At 36.4% G+C, this 18,972-nt stretch overlaps 1 protein-coding gene across 2 annotated transcripts in view; it reads left to right on the forward strand.

The window, feature by feature from the left end:
• The window catches only part of Babam2 (BRISC and BRCA1 A complex member 2), a 389,222-nt gene that overhangs the window by 1,612 nt on the left and 368,638 nt on the right, over positions 1-18,972 (forward strand). For both annotated transcript variants that reach the window (XM_070025282.1, XM_070025283.1), the window contains exon 2: positions 2,719-2,870. In XM_070025282.1, the coding sequence (XP_069881383.1) occupies positions 2,719-2,870 (152 nt within the window). The remainder of the gene's footprint in view (positions 1-2,718; positions 2,871-18,972) is intronic.

Consider the following 18,972-nt stretch of genomic DNA (forward strand, 5'->3'; position numbering starts at 1 on the left):
TATCCTTGACTTAATGTTTTCTCCTTTGTGACTCTTTAATCACCAAAGATTCTTTGGTCCTGTGGCCCAATGATTATTAATATGTTTACAGAGGAAGATATGAATAGTAGACTTTGAGAGAGCTAGATTTGAATTGTGATTCTCTGTCTGCTTCATTTGTGGCATTGAATTAGGTCTTATTCATGAATTGGTCTGTGAAATGTGAACAGTATTCACCAGGAGTTGTTGGGGACAAATGACCTTATGAAACGGTGGGCAAGAATGGTGCTGACAGTGAGGAGATAATACTAATTATGTTTTTGTTCTGTTTTCCTTTTTCTTTTCTTCTCTTTCTTTTTAAGAAATGAGAGATAAAATAATAGTACGGAAACGATAATTTTTAATGTGAGATTTTTTTTTTGCTTTCCCTTCCCCCGATGAGTGGTTTATGGATTTTGCAGTGATATAGATAAACAAAAGTAGAAATGTTGCAAAATAAAAAAATTCAAGCATGATAATATGGATTAGTATACTGTTCAAAAATAAAACAGTTAACCATATCATTTGCAAAAGAATAAAGCACCCATGTTACTATCTAGATTGTGAAGAACAATTGTAATGATATGCATAGAGACTCTTTATCAGTGATAAAATGTAATAAAAGTGTACACTGTTTTTTGTGGTTGGTAGTATAGTGTCTGAGGTGTTTATTGTTATCCCATGATGCTATATTGGAATGGTGGGAGGAGGGCATCTGGTAAGGGGTCAGGAGAGAAGCTTCTTTTATATTTGCAGAAAGAATGATTTGGGAACTGAAGTACATGGCATAAAGCTTATACCACTTCAAAGGGACTTCTGGGCATCATCACTAGGGCTGCAATGTTATTTTTTGAAAGATCATGAAGTCTTTCCCTTTATTAAATCTGAAGATAAAAACAAGTACTGGTTTTAGAAGGTCCTTGAAAATCTTGTGTGGTAAAACCTGTGAAAATTAGAGCTACAGAATGCATTATTTGTACTGGCTAGAAATTAGTTTTTTTCCCCCTAAAATATGGGATTGTCCTTTCAGATTGAGAAGTGATCATTTGAATTGTCTTTCATTTGGAAATCTATTGTGAGGAATGTACTTCTTCCTGCAGTACCACGAGTTTCCAAATAATTTAAATAAGACTTGTGGTTTTGCATTTGCATTTTGCATTTGTATTTTAAATGTAAGGACTTAATGCATTAGAAGGAATGACTGGAAAATTCATAATACTCTGTTTCTTACTATTTGAATAAGTGTATCTTTCTCTATGTATATATGTATATATGCATATATGTGTGTGTGTGTGCTGCTTGCACTCAGGACCTCTTGTTCTCACTTGGCTTTTTTGGGGGGGGGTCTGGTCGTGGGGCCTGAACTCTGGGCCTGGGCGCTATCCCTCAGATCTTCAGCTCAAGAATAGCACTCTACCACTTGAGCCACAACGCCACTTTTGGCTTTTTTCTTATGTGGTGCTGAGGAATCGAACCCAGGGCCTCATACATGCAAGGCAAGTGCTCTACCACTGAGCCACCTTCCCAGCCCTATCTCACTTGGCTTTTTTAAAAATCAAGGTTAACCCTCTTTCCCTTGAGTTGAATCCCTACTTCCAGCCTGCCTGGCTGCCTGCCCACCTACCCGCCCTCCTTTTCCATTTTCTTTTTCTTTTTGCTAGTTAATTGGTTACAGGAGTCTCATAGAGTTTTCTGCCTAGACTGGATCCTCAAATCTCAGCCTTTTGAGTACTTAGGCTTACAGGATTATAGACATATGTTGCTAGCACCTCACCTTTATTGGTTTTTGTACCATTACTGGGACTAGAACTCGGTGCCTCATGCTCTTGTTTGGCTTTTCCACTCAGAGCTGGCACTCTACCACTTGAGCTTCATCGCTACTCTATGTTTCGTAATTATTATGTGTTTTTATTACATCTATTCCTCAGATTTGCTACATTTAGTCTACCATTTTTTGAGGGTATATTGTATTCTTTCCATCCCTAAATATTTCTTTAGCTTAAAATATTTAACAATATTTTACTTAAATTTATTACTTAAATTTGTTGATTTATTATTTATTAAAATGCTGTTGGATGCTTAGTGCATACCAGGTCCTTTTGCTGAGCACTAGGGATTCAAGATATAATCCTTGAACAGGTTATGTTCACAGCAGATAATTAAAACACACTGTGGAGGGACTGTTGTTAAGGGAGTTGTATCAGCAGTAAATATTTTTTAGTAAGTAACAATGCAAGCAGATTAGATTTGTTTTTGTATATTATTAGCAATCAAATTCTTACTCCTTCTTGGGATGAAGATGAAAGAATTCCTAACTGAAAGGTGTTTGTGTTTTATGTGTTAGGGGGAAAGTATTGTTGGCAAAGACTTCTCCATCTCAACCATAGTAGAAGAGCTGATTGTAAGTTAGAGTAGAATGGCTTTGAGTAGAGTATGGCATTCATCTTTGGAAAGGAGAAGGGACTGGCCCTTCAAGGGTTACTTCCATTCCTGAAAAACAGTGGTCTATTCAGAGGTACTGTGTGCCTAGCAGTAGGGAAATGGATTCTCCTGGAAGATCACTGGGAAAGATGCCAGATGCCAGTGGACCATGCCTGTAATCCTAGCTACTCAGGAGGCTGAGATCTGAGGATTGAGGTTCAAAGCCAGCCCGGTTTAATTCATTATAAAATGATCACCATTTTTTCCTTCTCTACTCAGTGGTGGTTTATAAGTCAAGTCAAAATGTCCCCAGAAGTTGCCTTGAACCGGATTTCTCCAATGCTGTCACCGTTCATCTCTAGCGTTGTCCGCAATGGAAAAGTGGGACTGGATGCCACAAATTGTTTGAGGATAACAGACTTGAAATCTGGGTATGTACCTGAACTAGTTCAACCTTATCTAACAAAAAACCTTTTTTCCAGACTCATGAAAATTAACCGCTGAAGAATTCTTCAAGGCACAATCTCATCACCTGCTGGTTCAGTTTGTTTTAAAATTTTTTTAAATATTTATTTATGGCATTGTTGGGAATTGAACTTAGGGCCTTACATGTCCTAGATTAGCACACTGCCTCTGAGCCTGGTCTTTGATTCAATTGGTTTTGTTTGACATTTTATGTTTCCTGTTTTTGTATTTCAGGCCATTGCTTTATGGCCAGAATGTGTATGTCTTTTATTTTTTTTTCCTGGCTTATCTCTTTGTGAATAGTGTGCCATGTGGATTTTAGCAAAAATGTTTTTCATGTATTGGCTTGCTTTCTTATTTATTGCAATTCAGTGTGCACATTAAGAATTAGGTTTTGAGGTTCTGCATCTGACATCATTTGATAATCTCTTAATAGGAAAATTATAATAGCTAGCCTAAATGAGTCATTCCTCACAATGGTGTTCAAATAACAAGGTCTCACACCTGGATGTGTTGCATTAAAGAAAAAAACCCACATTTTATTTTGAAATAAAATTAGATTTACAGAAGTGAGAGAAAAATGATAGGAAATTGATACTATTTTAGTGTAATATGTCTTAACTTGAATTTTGCCGATTTCCCTTTTCATGTTCATTTTTGGCTCAGTATTGAATGCAAAATGCCCGTTACCTTCAGTTATTAAGGCTCCTTAGTCCTTTAAATGGTGACTTTTTATTAGTTTTTGTTTTTAATGATCTTGACTTTTTTTTTTTTTGGTCTCAATCTTGGGGCTTGAACTCACGGTCTGGGTGCTGTCTTTGACTTTTGTGCTCAAGAAAAGCGCTCTACCACTTGAGCTACAGGTCTACTTCTGACTCTTTGTTGGTTAATTGAACATAAGAGTCTCATGGACTTTCCTCTCTGTCCTGGATTTGAGCCATAATCCTCAGATCTGAGCTTCCTGAATAGCTAGGATTATAGGTGTGAGCCACCAAAATCTGGCAGGCTTCATACTTTTTAAGATCATTCACTAGGTATTTTGTAAAATGTCCCTCCAGATGGATTTGTCTAATGTTTTCCTTTTGTTGGAGTGAGAAATACAATCCCTTTATCATCCAAGAGTACTATAGATCCATATATCAGATTAGGGAGTACATGATATTCAAATGACTTTTCATGTGATTCTCCTTCCTAGCCTGCTTAGAAGATGGGATTACAGATGTTATGAATCTACTCTGAGCTTTATGGTGTATTTCATAGCTGTGGTGTTCCATGGGTTAGGTGTATTCAGCACATTTTTCAACTTACGTTATTTCCAATTTTTGATGGGTTTGTAGGGATGTGTAGCCCCTTAGTAAGTCAAAGAGAAGCCATACTATCATAATTTGGTCTTTTTTTAAAAATTGGGTGCTCTTCCTACTGCCTGTGACTTTTGGCACATCCCTATCATTTTTTTTATATTAAAAATGTTGAATTCTCAATTCTCTTTTAGTTGTTTTTGTTAAGCTTTCTTGCCTTTAGTCTTCTATGTTGTTTTAGTTTAAGCTGAAGATTTGGATAAAAGATATAAACTCAGTGTTCTTTAGTAGTAAGATAGAGAAAACTAAGATACTATTTTGGAACAGAAGGATGCTTATATTTTGAGATCTGACATTGTTAATTTCATTAATTAAATGCTTATTGAGCATTTACTCTTTGTTAGTCATTTTGCTAGTATTAGACATTCATTGCTTTTTTTGTTGAAAAAATGTGAGAGAAAGAACTCTGGTGGAGTAGACAGGAAAAAGTTGACCTTTTGCCACCTTGAATATATATTTACATGTTAGATGATATAAGTACTATCATCCTTAGAATAGTCAGGTATTGGAAATTGACAGTCTAATTATTTTACTGGATAAGAATTTATGCTGTTTAGTTGAGCAACAGGCCATTTGTTTAGACAGGCTCCTCAGCTTATAAATGGTGATAGGAAATAAGAGGAATTGGAGACTGTGTATTGGAGATTGTGCCTAGTATTAATTCAATCTGGATTTCCCCAATTGCTTTAAACAAATTTGATAATGACAAAGGCTTCCTAAATTACAAAGACCTTTAGATGAACATTGTTTCCTGACTGAGGTTATTGGTATCAGAGTTCAAGAGGGTATTTTCTTTCCTTCCTTCCTTCCTTCCTTCCTTCCTTCCTTCCTTCCTTCCTTCCTTCCTTCCTTCCTTCCTTCCTTTCTTTCTTTCTTTCTTTCTTTCTTTCTTTCTTTCTTTCTTTCTTTTTCTTTCTTTCTTTCTTTCTTTCTTTCTTTCTTTCTTTCTTTCTTTCTTTCTTTCTTTCTTTCTTTCTTTCTTTCTTTTTCTTTTTCTTTCTTTCTTTCTGGGTCATGGGGTCTGGGTGCTGTCCCTCAGCTCTTCAGCTCAAGGCTAGCACTCTACCACTTTGAGCCACAGCGCCACTTCCAGGTTTTTCTGCTTATGTGGTGCTGAGGAATCAAACCCAGGGCCTCATGTATACAAGGCAAGCACTCTATCACTGAGCCACCTTCCCAGCCTTAAAGAGGGTATTTTCTGATTGCCCTTATTGCAATTTTTAGCTTGGACAAAGTCAAGTGGTAATTTTTCCACTCAGGCATGGATGAACTTTGAAAATATACCATACCATTCCATAAAACATCACGTTATGTAGTTCTGGAATGTCCAGAGTAAGGCCAGTCCATGGAGACAAAAAAATAAATTCGTGGTTGCCAATGACTAGGGGAATGAGAAGAACTTGCTAGTAATGGGTAGATGGAAATGTTCCAAAGTTTGGTAAGGATGATGGTTGTACAATTGTGAATATACTAGAAATGACCTAATTTTGGGCTTTAAGGCAAAGGTTATTGCATGTGAATTATATCTCAATAAACTGTCATTAAAAAAAGCAACTTATGAACTAAGGATGTTTGCTGGCCTGAAAAGATGGGATTTTTGAGACAAGGTTTTACTCTTTAGCTTGTCAAAACATTCATTTCAGAATGCCGAAGACTTTTTTTTTTTTAAGGTAAGGGGTAGGTTTATTTAGTAGACCTGCTGGGACCAGGCAAAGTTGGCACTCCATGCAGCTGGCAAAAGAGAGAGCTGGGAAAGAGATAGCTGGGAAAGAGAGAGAGAGCTAGAAAAGAGAGAGAGCTGGGAAAGAGAGCATGCTGAAGACCTTATAGGCTGCTGGTAGCTAGTGGACTGTGACTGCTTTATATCAGAGGATATAATCTGGATTTCTTACTTGTGTCAGTATACTAAGAGCATTTGGATTTACCAACATAAAGTCATGTTGCTTCCTTTCTACAGATTTCCTTTTGGAAATCTGAATATGTAGTTTAGTATAAGTAATAGTGTAAATAGTAGATCTGATGAAATATTTAAAATGACTGCACTGGCCCTTATCCTGTCTGGATTTAACATTGCCTCAAACGTGTAAAGGGGCATTTAATGACTTAATATTGTTAGTCAGCTTTCTGCCACTATAATGAAATACCTGAAATAACCCATAGAGATAAAAGACTTATTTGGACTTACGGTTTCAGAGGTTTCAGTTCATGATGAGGTAGACCCATTACTTTTAGGTCTTTGATAGGCATGGTTGGCATTAGTGGGAAAGCATGATAAAGCAAACTGCTCACTTCTTGGCTAGGGAACTAAAAGAGGAAGGACGTGGAGTGAGGGTCCCTCCATCTTCTTCAGGGACATTTCCTCAGTGACCTAGGACCTTCCATAAGGCCCTACCTTCTACAGGTCATCAGTGTTTCCCAGTAGATCCATCCTAGCCCCAAACCTTCAATGTATGGACTTTCAGGGGACATTCATTATCCAAACTATACCAAATACTTAGGATATTCAATTTCTTTAGATTTTAAGAAGAAATAAAAATGCCTGTACCTACAAAGTTGCTCTGTAGAAATAATTTGAAAAGTCTTGCTAATAAAGAACATTATTTAAATAGCCATTTTATTAACACATACTGAATATATGTATCTATTATTGGGATTTACTGTGCTCCATACATCCATGCAGTGTACATCAATCATATGTATTCTCTTCTGTCCTTGCTCCCTTCCTCCCTCTGGCACCCTTCTTTTCCCTAGTAATCACTGCTCTACTTTCTGATTGTCTTTTTTGTGTGTTTTTCCCCCCACATGTTAGAAAACAGATGATACTTGTCTTTCTGTGTTTATTTTGTTAAACACAATGTCATCCAATTGTATTCATTTTCCTGAGAGTGACTAGATTTAGTTCTTCTTTATGGATGATTAATATTCCATCATATACAATGTTTTTATCCATTCATCAATTGATAGACACTTAGGCTGATTACATAGTGTGGATATTGTGATTAATGTCACAATAAATGTAGATCTGCAACTATCTTTTTAATATGATGACTTAATTTTCTTTAATATATATTCCAAATTTCCTTTAGATAGTTGATCATATGGTTTTTAGTATGGTTTTAGTATTTTGATGAGCCTCCATACTGATTCTTTTTTCTCTATATCTTCTCTAACACTCGTGATATTCATTATTATTATTTTTGCTGGAGATTGATCTGAGAACTTTGCTTTACCATTTGAGACACAACCTCTGTTCATTTTTTTCCCTCCTGGTACTGAGGTTAAATGCTGGGCATTGAGTTTGCTAGGCTGCTGTTCTTCTGTTTCTTCTTCTTTTTTTTTTTTTAGAGTTTGAACTGCTAGATTTTTAATTCATTCTCAGTTCCTTTATTTTTTATTTCTATGTTTTTGTTCTCATACCGGGGCTTTAGCTTAGAGCTTGGGTTTAGTCCCTAAGCTTTTTCACTAAAGTGTTGTGGTCTATCATGTAAGTTACAGATCCCCTTCTTCAAATAATGCTAGTTGGAAAATGTATGTGTTCTTTTTTTAATTTTTGATTTTTTTCTTAATATATATTTTTATTGTAAAGATGCTGTATTGAGGGATTACAGTTACATGCGCAAGGTAATGAGTCCATTTCCTATCAAGCATTGTTACTCCTTCCTTTATTTTTTCCCTACTATCCCTTTCCTCCCCAACTTCTCCCCTCCCCCCAAAGTTATAAATAAACTTCACAAGTAAGCTGCTGTTCTTGAGCCACTTAAACCATATCTCCAGCTCTGATTTTTAATGGTTATTTTTCAGATAGGATCTTGAGGACTTTTCTGACCATGTTATTCCCAAACCATGATCCATTTGAGTTTTTTTTTTTTTTTGGGGGGGGGTCTGGTTGTGGGGCCTGAACTCTGGGCCTGGGCACTGTCCCTCAGCTCTTCAGCTCAAGGCTAGCACTCTACCACTTGAGCCACAGCATCACTTCCGGCTTTTTTCTTTTTTCTTATGTGGTGCTGAGGAATCGAACCCAGGGCGTCAGGCATGCCAGGCAAGTGCTCTACCACTGAGCCACCTTCCCAGCTCCTGAGTTTTTTTTAAATTAGGGTGATATAGAATCTCATTATAGTTTTGACTTGCATTTCCCTGATCATTAATAACATGAGCATTTAAACTGGACATTTATAGTTTTTCTTTTGAGAACTGTCTAGTTAGATTATTTGTTCTTTTTTTTAATCTTTGAGTATTTGTACAAAGGAGCTGCCATTTAACAGAGCAGCTTATGAATGCAATGTCTTGATCAATGTCATCCCTTTCAACATTCTTACCCATGTTCTCCCCTACCCACCTCTTCACTCACTCTTTATTTTGTAGGCTATATATTGAATTTTTGTCTGCATTCTTCCCCTCTTCTCCTCTTCATTTGTCTATATTTGCCTACTTTAAATTGGATTGCTTTTTGTTGTTGTTGCTATGTTTTTCAAAAGAATTCTTTATATATTCTAGATATTAATCTTATGTCAGATAAGATGTTGCTAAATATTTTCTTCTGCTCTGTAGGTCATCTGTTCACTCAGTTGATTGTTTCTTTTGCTGTATAGAAGCTCCTTAGTGTGATATAATCCCAGTTGTTGATTATGTTTCCCTTTTGTTCCTGTGCTTGTGAAACATAATCCAGAAAATTACAACTTGTGTCAGTATCTTTTTTTATTTTAGATAGTCTTACTATGTTATATAGGCTGGCTTTGAACTTACCATCTTCCTACCTCCTCAATTGCTGGGATAAGTGTGTGCTATCATCTTTATCTCTGTGCCAATAGAGTGATATATATCTACTGTGCTTTCCTGTAATAGTAACAGATAGGTACTCGTTTCAGTCTGCATGTGGGTATCCCGTTTTCTTAACACTGCGGAAGAGGTTGTCTGTTGTATGCTTTGGTACCTTTGTCAAGTCATTTAGCTATCGATGTATGGAGTATGGTTGTATGAAATATATGTGAAAATTCTTTAGAAGCTTACTAACATTTTTTTCTTTTAGTCTTTCTATTAGTATTCTTCAGTATCAGAATTAAGGAAAAGAATGGCTCCTTTTTGGTGCAGCACTTGTGACATTTCTCTTTCCTTTAGCTCTATAGCACTCAGGATTATGAGAGTTGGGATCTACTTTTCTAATTCTTGTTTACTGCATAATACTCAGAAGGTATTTTTACTAAGAATTCCTTACACACTGGGCACCATATCAATATAAATTCTCAAACGAGGAGACTGAGTTTTAGAGGCCATAAAACTCAGTATTATTATGTGTAGACACTTATCTTTCAAGAGATATTGCCTGATACATACATCTGGCTCATAGGGCAGATAGGTAGGCAAAAACCTTATCAAAGAAATTTTGTTTTTGAAATAGCAATTCATCCTTCTTTTCTGTTCTAGCACCTAGATCTTTTCACCTTATTTAAGACTGTGCATATTTCTAAACTATATTGCTAAGCACTCAGCATCTTGAGGACAGATTTCTTGTCTATTTGTATGAAGCCTTAAGGTCTACAATGATACCTTTTACATATAATGTACTAAGTAGGGTTAGCAAGTGAATGGGGTTAGACATTTTTGTAGAGGAGTTGCTGGTTTGTTTTTTGGTTTGTTATTGAATGGTTTGTTCTGGTGGGTTGGAAGGTATTTATTGATCTGGTAATATATTGCTTAAATTCTGTTACACATAATTCTAAAAAACTTCGGTGACAATGAGTTGTAGTTATATAACTGTATTACATATAGTATTGGGTTAATTCTTTTAGGTAACATATATACTGAGGTCTGAAGGGGCCAGGTTATTAGTTTCAGGGAATTGTTCTATTGAGTATCAAATGTTTATTAAATCTCTGCTCTGTGTTTTATTTGATTCCATCTATGGGTTGTTTGTAGGATGGCATATTTTTGTCATTTTTAGTGATTTTTGTAATCTTGAAAATGTCTTAAATATCTGTTGAACATTCTGGAATGATGCTTCACAAGTATTAACAGAGAGGAAAGCAAACAGTGTTTGTTGCAACCTGTGGCAGCTGAGCCTTAATATCTTTCTTCAGCATACTGCAGTGACTCAACCTTACTGGCACATGACTGTAGTTGGGGCATCTGCTGTCACATCTCATCCACCCACAACTACCTGTTGCATTTTTGTCCATGTTCTGAATTTCATTACTTTGTTAAAAATAGATACTTAACGTAAGTACTTGATTACTAAATAGAACAGTTTAAAATGTTAGAAGCTTTGGAAGATTGCTCTGAGGCTGCATTAGTTTCTCTAGCCAGCTGAACTTTTTTTTTTTTTTTTAAATTAGCAAGTATCTGAAAGGAAGCTGCTGTCCTGCAAGGTGGCAGTTTAATTTTGAAGATGGACAATTTTAAAACTTAGGTATATAGATAGTCACCAGGCTTTTCTATAGTACTTTCTTCCTGGATCACATTCGCATGTGTCCCTGTAGCTGTCTATGTATTCATTATCCATAAATATATCTCTAAGTGATATCTATTATTTTATGCATTTTAAAAGTTTATATATGTGACATTCCACTGTATATAATCATCTGAAACTTGCTTGTTTGTTTTGAGATAGGATCACACTTTGTAGCCCAGGCTAGCCTTGAACTGACAAATCTTCTGGTCTCAGCCTCCTAGTGCTAGGATTATGGACACATAAGACCACTTGAAGCTTGCTTAATTTTAATTTAATAGGACTTGTGTTAATACTTATGACTATAGTACTTTGATTTGCACTATTATACCATATTCCATTCTGTGAATATACATTTTTTGTTGTTGTTTTTGGTCATGGAGCTTGAACTCAGGGCCTGGGCACTGTCCCTGAGCTTTTGCACTCAAGGCTAGTGCCATACCATTTTGAGCCACAGCATCACTTCTGATTTTCTGGTAGTTAATTGGAGATTAGATGCTTACGCACTTTCCTGCACCGACTGGCTTTGAATTGTGATTTTCAGATCTCAGCCTCCTGAGTAGCTAGTATTGTAGATATGAGCCTTGGTGTCCAGATTATACCCTGATTTTTAATCCTTTAAAATTTTTTCTTGACAGGATGTCACAGTCAATATTCTCTCATATACACACACAGGCAGATACTTATGATAATAGTTTTTGGAGCAAAGTTTCTAGAACTAGATATGTTCACTCATTAATGATTGTAAAATCAATTGGAAAATCAATAGAGTGAGTCACCCCAACATTCAAAAAGTGAGTAAGAACTAGATGGCAACTCTCAGACTGTGTCACACACAGTAAGAATAAGCTCTGCTTCACGAATTTTCATTTCAGCTAAACAAGTTTGTGTGTACTGGGTCATGATGAGAAAAATGTATGTGATGATCCAAAAAGTTTGAAAGCTCTCCCTCAAGGATATATTCCTTGGAATAGAGTTATTTACTCTTGGACCATATACATCTTTTTTAAAATAAGATGTGGTCAAATTGTATAGTTGCCTTCCATTAGAAATGAATGAGCCTTCCTATTAATCTGTAGTTTTACCAATACTTGAAATTGTCAGATTCCAATTTTTGCCAAGCTGATGAGAGAAATGCTATCTCATTATTTTTTTTAATATTTCTCTGACTGTTAGTGTGATAAGGAATCTTCATATGCTTATTGGCAATGTAGATGTCTTCCTTTGGACATATTTTTGTTTATCTTTTAAGTGAATTGCTTGTATATTTATATGGATTTTAAAGTATTCTTTATGTATTTTTGATTTTAATCTTTTGGCAATTGCATGAATAAAAGTATCTGAGCTGGATGTTGGTGCTCTCACCTGTCATTCTACCTACTCAGGTAGCTGAGAACTGAGGATTGTGGTTTAAAGCCAGCCTTGCAAGTTGCCCACGAGACTCTTATCTCCAGCTAACAACCAGAAAACTGGTAGTAGTGTTATGGCTCTAAGTGATAGAGCAATAGCCTTGAGCAAAAAGAGCTCAGGGATAGTGAGTAGGCCCTGAGTTCAAGCCCCATGACCAACAATACAGTCTGTGGTCTGTATTCTCATTTTGTTACTAGTAATATCTAGTTCTAATTTCAATTAAATTGAACTAATCAGTAATTGCCTTACTAGGTGTATGTCTGTATGTCTGTGTGTGTGTGTGTGTGTGTGTGTGTGTGTGTGTGTGTGTATGTGTGTGTGTGTGTGTGTATGTGTGTATGTAGTGTGACAGTAAGTGAGTGAGTGAGGGAAAAATGGAAGGGAGAGAGAAAGGTGGGCAGAGTTTGAAGAAATCCTGTTCTTCCTAAAAGTTACATGTTTTTTGAAGTATTTTAAAGTTCTGACTGTTCCTTTTTTGATCTTTAATTAGAAATTTTTTTTTTTTCTGGGCTGGGAAGGTAGCTCAGTGGTAGAGTGCTTGCCTTGCATGCCTGAGGCCCTGGGTTTGATTCCTCAGCACCACATAAGCAAAAAGAAAAAAGCTGGAAGTGGCACTGTGGCTCAAGTGGTAGAGCACTAGCCTTGAGCTGAAGAGCTGAGGGACAGTGCCCAGGCCCAGAGTTCAGGCCCCACGACCGCCCCCCCCAAAAAAAAAGATATTTTTTTTTCTATAGGGTGAGATAACATAATTTCCTTATATTTATGATTAATGGATCCAGCATAATTTATCGAGAAGGCCATCCTTTGGCCATGCATCTGAAAGGTGAACTATGTCATGTCATATTTCTATCATATAAGGACCTGTTTTTAGGCTTTCTGTTTTGGTTTGTCAGTCTCAAGTCCTTGTCATTTCCATACTGTAGTAACAATTAAAATGAGAGCTAGGAGGGTAAATTCCTCTCCTCCCCATCCATCTTGTTCTACTTCTTTAAAATTGTCTTGCTTAACCAGATATTTTAAAAATTAATAAAACTTCATTTAAATAGTTGTATACTCTGCCCTCAGGAAACATACCATAATTCGGTTAGCAAAAATCCCGATTTTAATTCACTGAGGAAAGAAAATGAAGGAAAACTTACCTAGTAAGGGGCCAATTGAGAACTAATTCAGAAAGCTCTCTCTGAGGAGATGGCCTTTAAGTTGAGTCATGAGAGATGAGAATAATTCTGTGGGAAGATTTAGGGACTTTGATGTAAAAAGAAACTAATCAAGTGCAAAGACAGGAGGAAGCTATTCATGTTCAAGGGTCTGTAAGGTCACTGTGGTTGGAATGTAGACAACACTGAGAGTGGAAATGAGACGAAGTTCTAGAGGTGCTCAAGCAACAGATTATGTATAGCCCAGGGGGTGGGGGTGGGGGGAACTAGATTCCTGAATTTGAACTCAGGGCCTTGTGCTTGCTGTGCAACCTCTCTACACCTGAATCACATCTTTAGAATGATCATTACAGTAAAGCAAGTGAGAAATGATGGAATCTTGATGGTGGCAGTAGTCTTAAAAAGAAATGTGTAGATTAGCTGGGAGTGGAAGCTCATGCCTGAAATACTAGCTACTGGGGAAGAAGAGAGTGGGAGGATCATACTTCTAGGTCAGTCCTGGCAAAAAGTTCCTGAGACCCCATCTTGGGCAACAAAAAATAATGTGTGGTGAGTATTCACCTCAGTTTTATATGACCCATAAACAGGAGCAGCATAGTCTAATATTAGACGACCTGGACAAAAAGTAAGACCCTATTTGAAAAATAATGAATATGTGCTAAAATGGCTAAGAATGTGGTTCAAACATCAAATGCAAGGCCTTGAGTTTAAACCCAGTACCTCCAAACAAAATGATAAAAACAAAAAGAAGGAAAGAAAAATAAACGCCTAATTAATAAGCTAATTTGTATTTTGTTCTTAGGACTTTTAATGGTAGAGTTGGCCTAGACCCAGTCAACCCTGGACTCACTGACCTTGGGACCTTATGCTAGAATTTCAGAATCTAAGGAAATAGGTGCTAGAATAATTTTGAGCCTGGAAGTTTACATGATTAAGAATCATAGGCTTTTCACATGTAGCACTGGCTTCATTTCAAGATGACTTCATCTGTTGTGAAGAGTCGGTTTGGAGAGGGTAGAATAAAGTGAAGGGAAGTAGCTAGTTCAATGTGTCAAGAAAAGGACTTAGAAAATCCATCTAACTATTTCACATCATTCAAGGAAATAATCTACCTTTTGTCTCCTTGATTCTGATAATACTAAAGTGATTTCTGATAATACTAAAGTGGTATTTTGTGACTAGATATTGTTTCATTAGGCTGACAAGTTTGCAAAGTTCATTGAGCTTAGAAAATAGATAAGGGTATTTTGATTCATGTTTATGAGCACAGAAATGTATTAGAGCTCCAGATTAATCACGTATATGTTAAAAGGAGCTTCATGCTCATGTAGAAAAGTAGATTAGTCCCATTTTTAGCTTCCATGCTGCTTGAAGGATACTGCTTTTTTGCTGTGTTGCTTGAGAAATAGTTTTATAACCTTCATTCTCAGGGCCACATTTGGTTATCTTGCTCATGGCATGTTATGAAAGCTAAGTTTCATCCCCCTGACCTTGTTGCTGTTGACTTTTTGAAAGATGTATTCTTTTTGCTTTGTGAAAATTTTTTTTTAATGACAGCCTTTGTTCTTGCCAACTTATGGATAAAATTCTTGAATTGATTCAGAATTTTGGAGGACACTTTATGTTCCTCTTTTATTAAAATATAATGTCCTTGGAATGATTTTTTTAAATCCATGAACTCCTGAAACTTTCATTTAAAATATACTATTTTTTACACTAGTTAATTATTATTATTATTATTATTTTTTGGTCCGGTTGTGGGGCCTGAACTCTGGGCCTGAGCACTGTCCCTCAGCTCTTCAGCTCAAGGCTAGCGCTCTACCACTTGAGCCACAGCGCCACTTCCGGCTTTTTTCTTTTTGCTTATGTGGTGCTGAGGAATCGAACCCAGGGCCTCAGGCATGCAAGGCAAGTGCTCTACCACTGAGCCAACTTCCCAGCCCCACACTAGTTAATTATTAACATGAATTCAGTTTTGTTTAGCATATAGTATTAAAATATAACAAAGTATACGTAACACAAATTTGCAATTGTAATACTTTTATGTGTTTTTCCCTTCCTCCCTCCCTCCTTCCTTCCCTCCCTTCCTCCCTCCCTCCTTCCTTCCTTCCTTCCTTCCTTCCTTCCTTCCTTCCTTCCTTCCTTCCTTCCTTCCTTCCTTCCTTCCTTAATTTCTTTCTAATTTTTTTTTGTAACAGTCTTGAGGCTTGAACTCAGAGCCTGGGTGCTGTCCTTGAACTTTTTTTGCTTTACCACTTGAGCCACAGCTCCACTTCTGGCTTTTTAGCCGTTAATTGGAGAGAAGAATCTCATGAACTTTCCTCCTGGGCTAGCTTTCAACCATGATCCTTAGATCTCAGCCTCTTGAGTACATAGGATTACAGGCATGGACCACCAGTGCCCAGCTTTTGTAATTAACTTTGAAGGTATAGTTCATTAAGTACATCCACATATGTGGCATTTGAAGGTATTATGTATGTCTAAAACGTTTCATGCACAACAAACATCTAGCCACTGGTAGCTGCCTTCCTACTTTGCTTTGTCTATGAATTCAACTACTTTAGGTTCCTGTATGTGAGGGAAAACTGAAATATTTTCCCTTTTGTGGCAAGGTTTTTTTTTTTTTACTTAACATAATTAACTTCTCTCCAAGGTTTATCCATGTTCTTGCATGTACACTGCTGAGTAATCTATTACATGTGTGGACATATATATATATATATATATATATATATATATATATATATATACACATATATATGTATATTCCTATTTATATCACTTTTTGTCTATCCTTCCATCTTTTGATGGGCATCTGTTGTATCTACTATTCAAATGTTGTGAATAATGCTGTTGTTAGAGTGTACAGATGTCTGTTCAAGCATATTTTTAGTTGCTTCAGTTATGTACCCAGTTGTGAAATTGCTAGATCATATGGTAATTGTATGTTGATTTAAAAAAATGGTATTGGGGTTTGGGGCTTATGCTTGTTAGGCAGGTGCTCACTGCAGAACCTTTTTTCTACCCATTGTTTAGGTTGGTTATTTTTGATATTTGACCATGATTCAGTCCACATATTTTAAGCATCATGTAGTTGCTAGGATGACAGACATATAGCAGCATACTCAGCTATCTATTGAGAAGGTTTTTCACAAACTTTTCTGCCCAGGCTGGCCTTGATTCACAATCCTCTCACTATTGGCTTCCGTGCAGCTGGCATTACAGGCCTGAAACACTTATGCCTGACTTCTGTGTTTTAACTTTTTGAGGACTCGCCATACTGTTTTCTAGAGCAGCTATATCATTTTGCATTCATACTGGTAGTGCAAAACTTATCTCACTTTTCTACATTCCCACCAACACTTACCTCTTTCTGTAATTGTTTGTTTGGCAGTATTGGGTCTTGAACTTGAATTCATGCTTTCTTGGCTTGCTTGTTTGCTGGCCATCTACCACACCTTCAGCCACACAATCAGTCCTGCTTTTTTGTTATTATTTGGAGACAGAATCCATGTAATTTTTTCCTGGGGCTTTCTTTGAACTTTAAGCATCCTGACCTCAGCCTCTTGTGTAGCTCATATTATAGTCCATGTCTACAGGTGCCTTTTGTTTCTTTTAATAATGGCTATTGTGTATTAAGTGGTATGTCAAGGTGGTTTTGGTTTTTATTTTTCTTGTGACCAATGATATTGAAAATCTTTTCATATGTTTATTGCTATTTATCTTCTTGGGAGAAATGCCTATTTCCACCTTTTTTTTTTTTGTTGTTGGTCATGGGGCTTGAACTCTGGGCCTGGGGCGCTCTCTCAGCTCTTCAGCTTAAGGCTAGTGCTCTACCATTTGAGCCACAGCCTCACTTCCAGTTTTCTGAGTGGTTTATTGGATAAGAATCTCACAAATTTTCCTGCCCAGGCTGATTTTGAACCATGATCCTCAGATCTCAGCCTTCTGAGTACCTAGGATTACAAGTGTGAGCCACCGGTGTCTGGCTATTTCCACCTTTTGCTCATTAATGATATATATCAATTTCTTATAAGATTGTGTATATCAATCCCTTAACAAATTAGCAATTATCTTTTCCTATTCCATGGATTACCTCTTTATAGATAGTATCCTTTGATGGACAAACTTTTCAGTTTGCTAAACTATTTTTGTGTGTGTGTGTGTATAATGTGTGTATGCACTTAATATATATTATTGGTTAAGTTGTTTGCTGAGAAGTTGAAATGCCTTCTCTGGACTACCCTGCCTTTAGCATTGTGTTTCTCTGCTTCCTTTCTTACAATGATAGGAAAAGCTATGCCGAAATCAAACCTTTGTATTATTAGCATCCAAAGAGAGAAGAGAGTTATTTACTGATGCATTTGTTTCTCCCAGAGTAGAAGCCTTTTAATTGAGAGCTTGTGACCATAAACTATTAATAATGCTATGATTATGATAGTACATAGACCATGCTAAGATACTGGATAATTGAAGTAATTCCTATGTTTAGTAGTAAAGATAATATAATATCTGTTATATAATGTAAGTGCTTTGAAAGATATTATTACATGTAATCTTTATGTAGGAGTCCTTTGTTTATCCACAGTTTGGCTTTCTGTAGTCCCAGTTATGTGTAGTTAACTGTGATAAGTGGTTTGGACTTCTTGAAAGAGAGAATGGCCACATTTAAATAACTATTATTGCAGTATTTTGTACTATTTTTATTAGTAGTTGTATGATTTTATTAGTAGTTGTTATTATTAGTCTTTACTACATCTAATTTCTAAACTCAGCTTTATCTTAGGCAGGTATGTGTAGGAAAAAACATGATAAATATAGAATTCAGTATTATCAAGTAGTATCCATTTACTGAGGGAATTGGGATATATCCTTTTGAAGATTAGATCAAGGGTACAAAGTAGACACTCAATAAATAGTTTTTGGAGCTACCACTAAGTGTGTTGTCACAGTTTTCAAAGTGTTAAGCTGAGGTAGTGTAATTAGGATTGAATAAAATCTGTCCATGGTACAATATGTATAGAATGATTGTATTATATAAAAGAATCCTCTTTTGTATATGTATGTAGTTACATATGTACTTGTAAATGTATAGAGAAAGAGTTGAAAAAGTCTTGTGGTTAATGAGAGAAGGAAGGAACATGGGCATTGAAGGCGTAACTAGTACTTTCATTTCTATATTATTAATGTTTCACAGTGAAAAAGTGAATATTTTTGTTGTCTTTAAGTAGTACAAAGGAATTGCCATTCAACAAAGCAGTTTATGAAAACAGCATCTTGATCAATGTTACCCCTTTCAACATTTGTAGTTGTGTAATTTAATAGAAAAAAAGTGAGTTGGGTGCTGGTAGCTTACACCTATAATCCTAGCTACTTTGGAGGCTGAGATTTGACTATGTTTCAAAGCCAGTCTGAGCAGAAAACACATGAGACTCTTAGCTCCAAAAATCCAGAAGTGCTCAGGTAGTAGAGCATGAGCTTTGAGCAGAAATGTCAAATGAGATCACTATGCCATATCAATTCTGCTGTAAGACTACAAAGACTACTACATAGTAGAAGAGGAAATCTCTGTTGGTATTAGGAGGAAAGACAGATTTTTAGATAGAAGGTAGAAGAAAAGGACTGGAGGAGGAATGAGATTCAAAGGAAAGGAGGTCTGTCACTTCCCAGTATAGGAATCTGTATATGAATACATAGTTTA

This window comes from Dipodomys merriami, unplaced genomic scaffold (genome assembly GCF_024711535.1).
Source record: "Dipodomys merriami isolate MVZ:Mamm:240054 unplaced genomic scaffold, mDipMer1.0.p SCAF_17, whole genome shotgun sequence".
Taxonomy (NCBI): Eukaryota; Metazoa; Chordata; class Mammalia; order Rodentia; family Heteromyidae; genus Dipodomys; species Dipodomys merriami.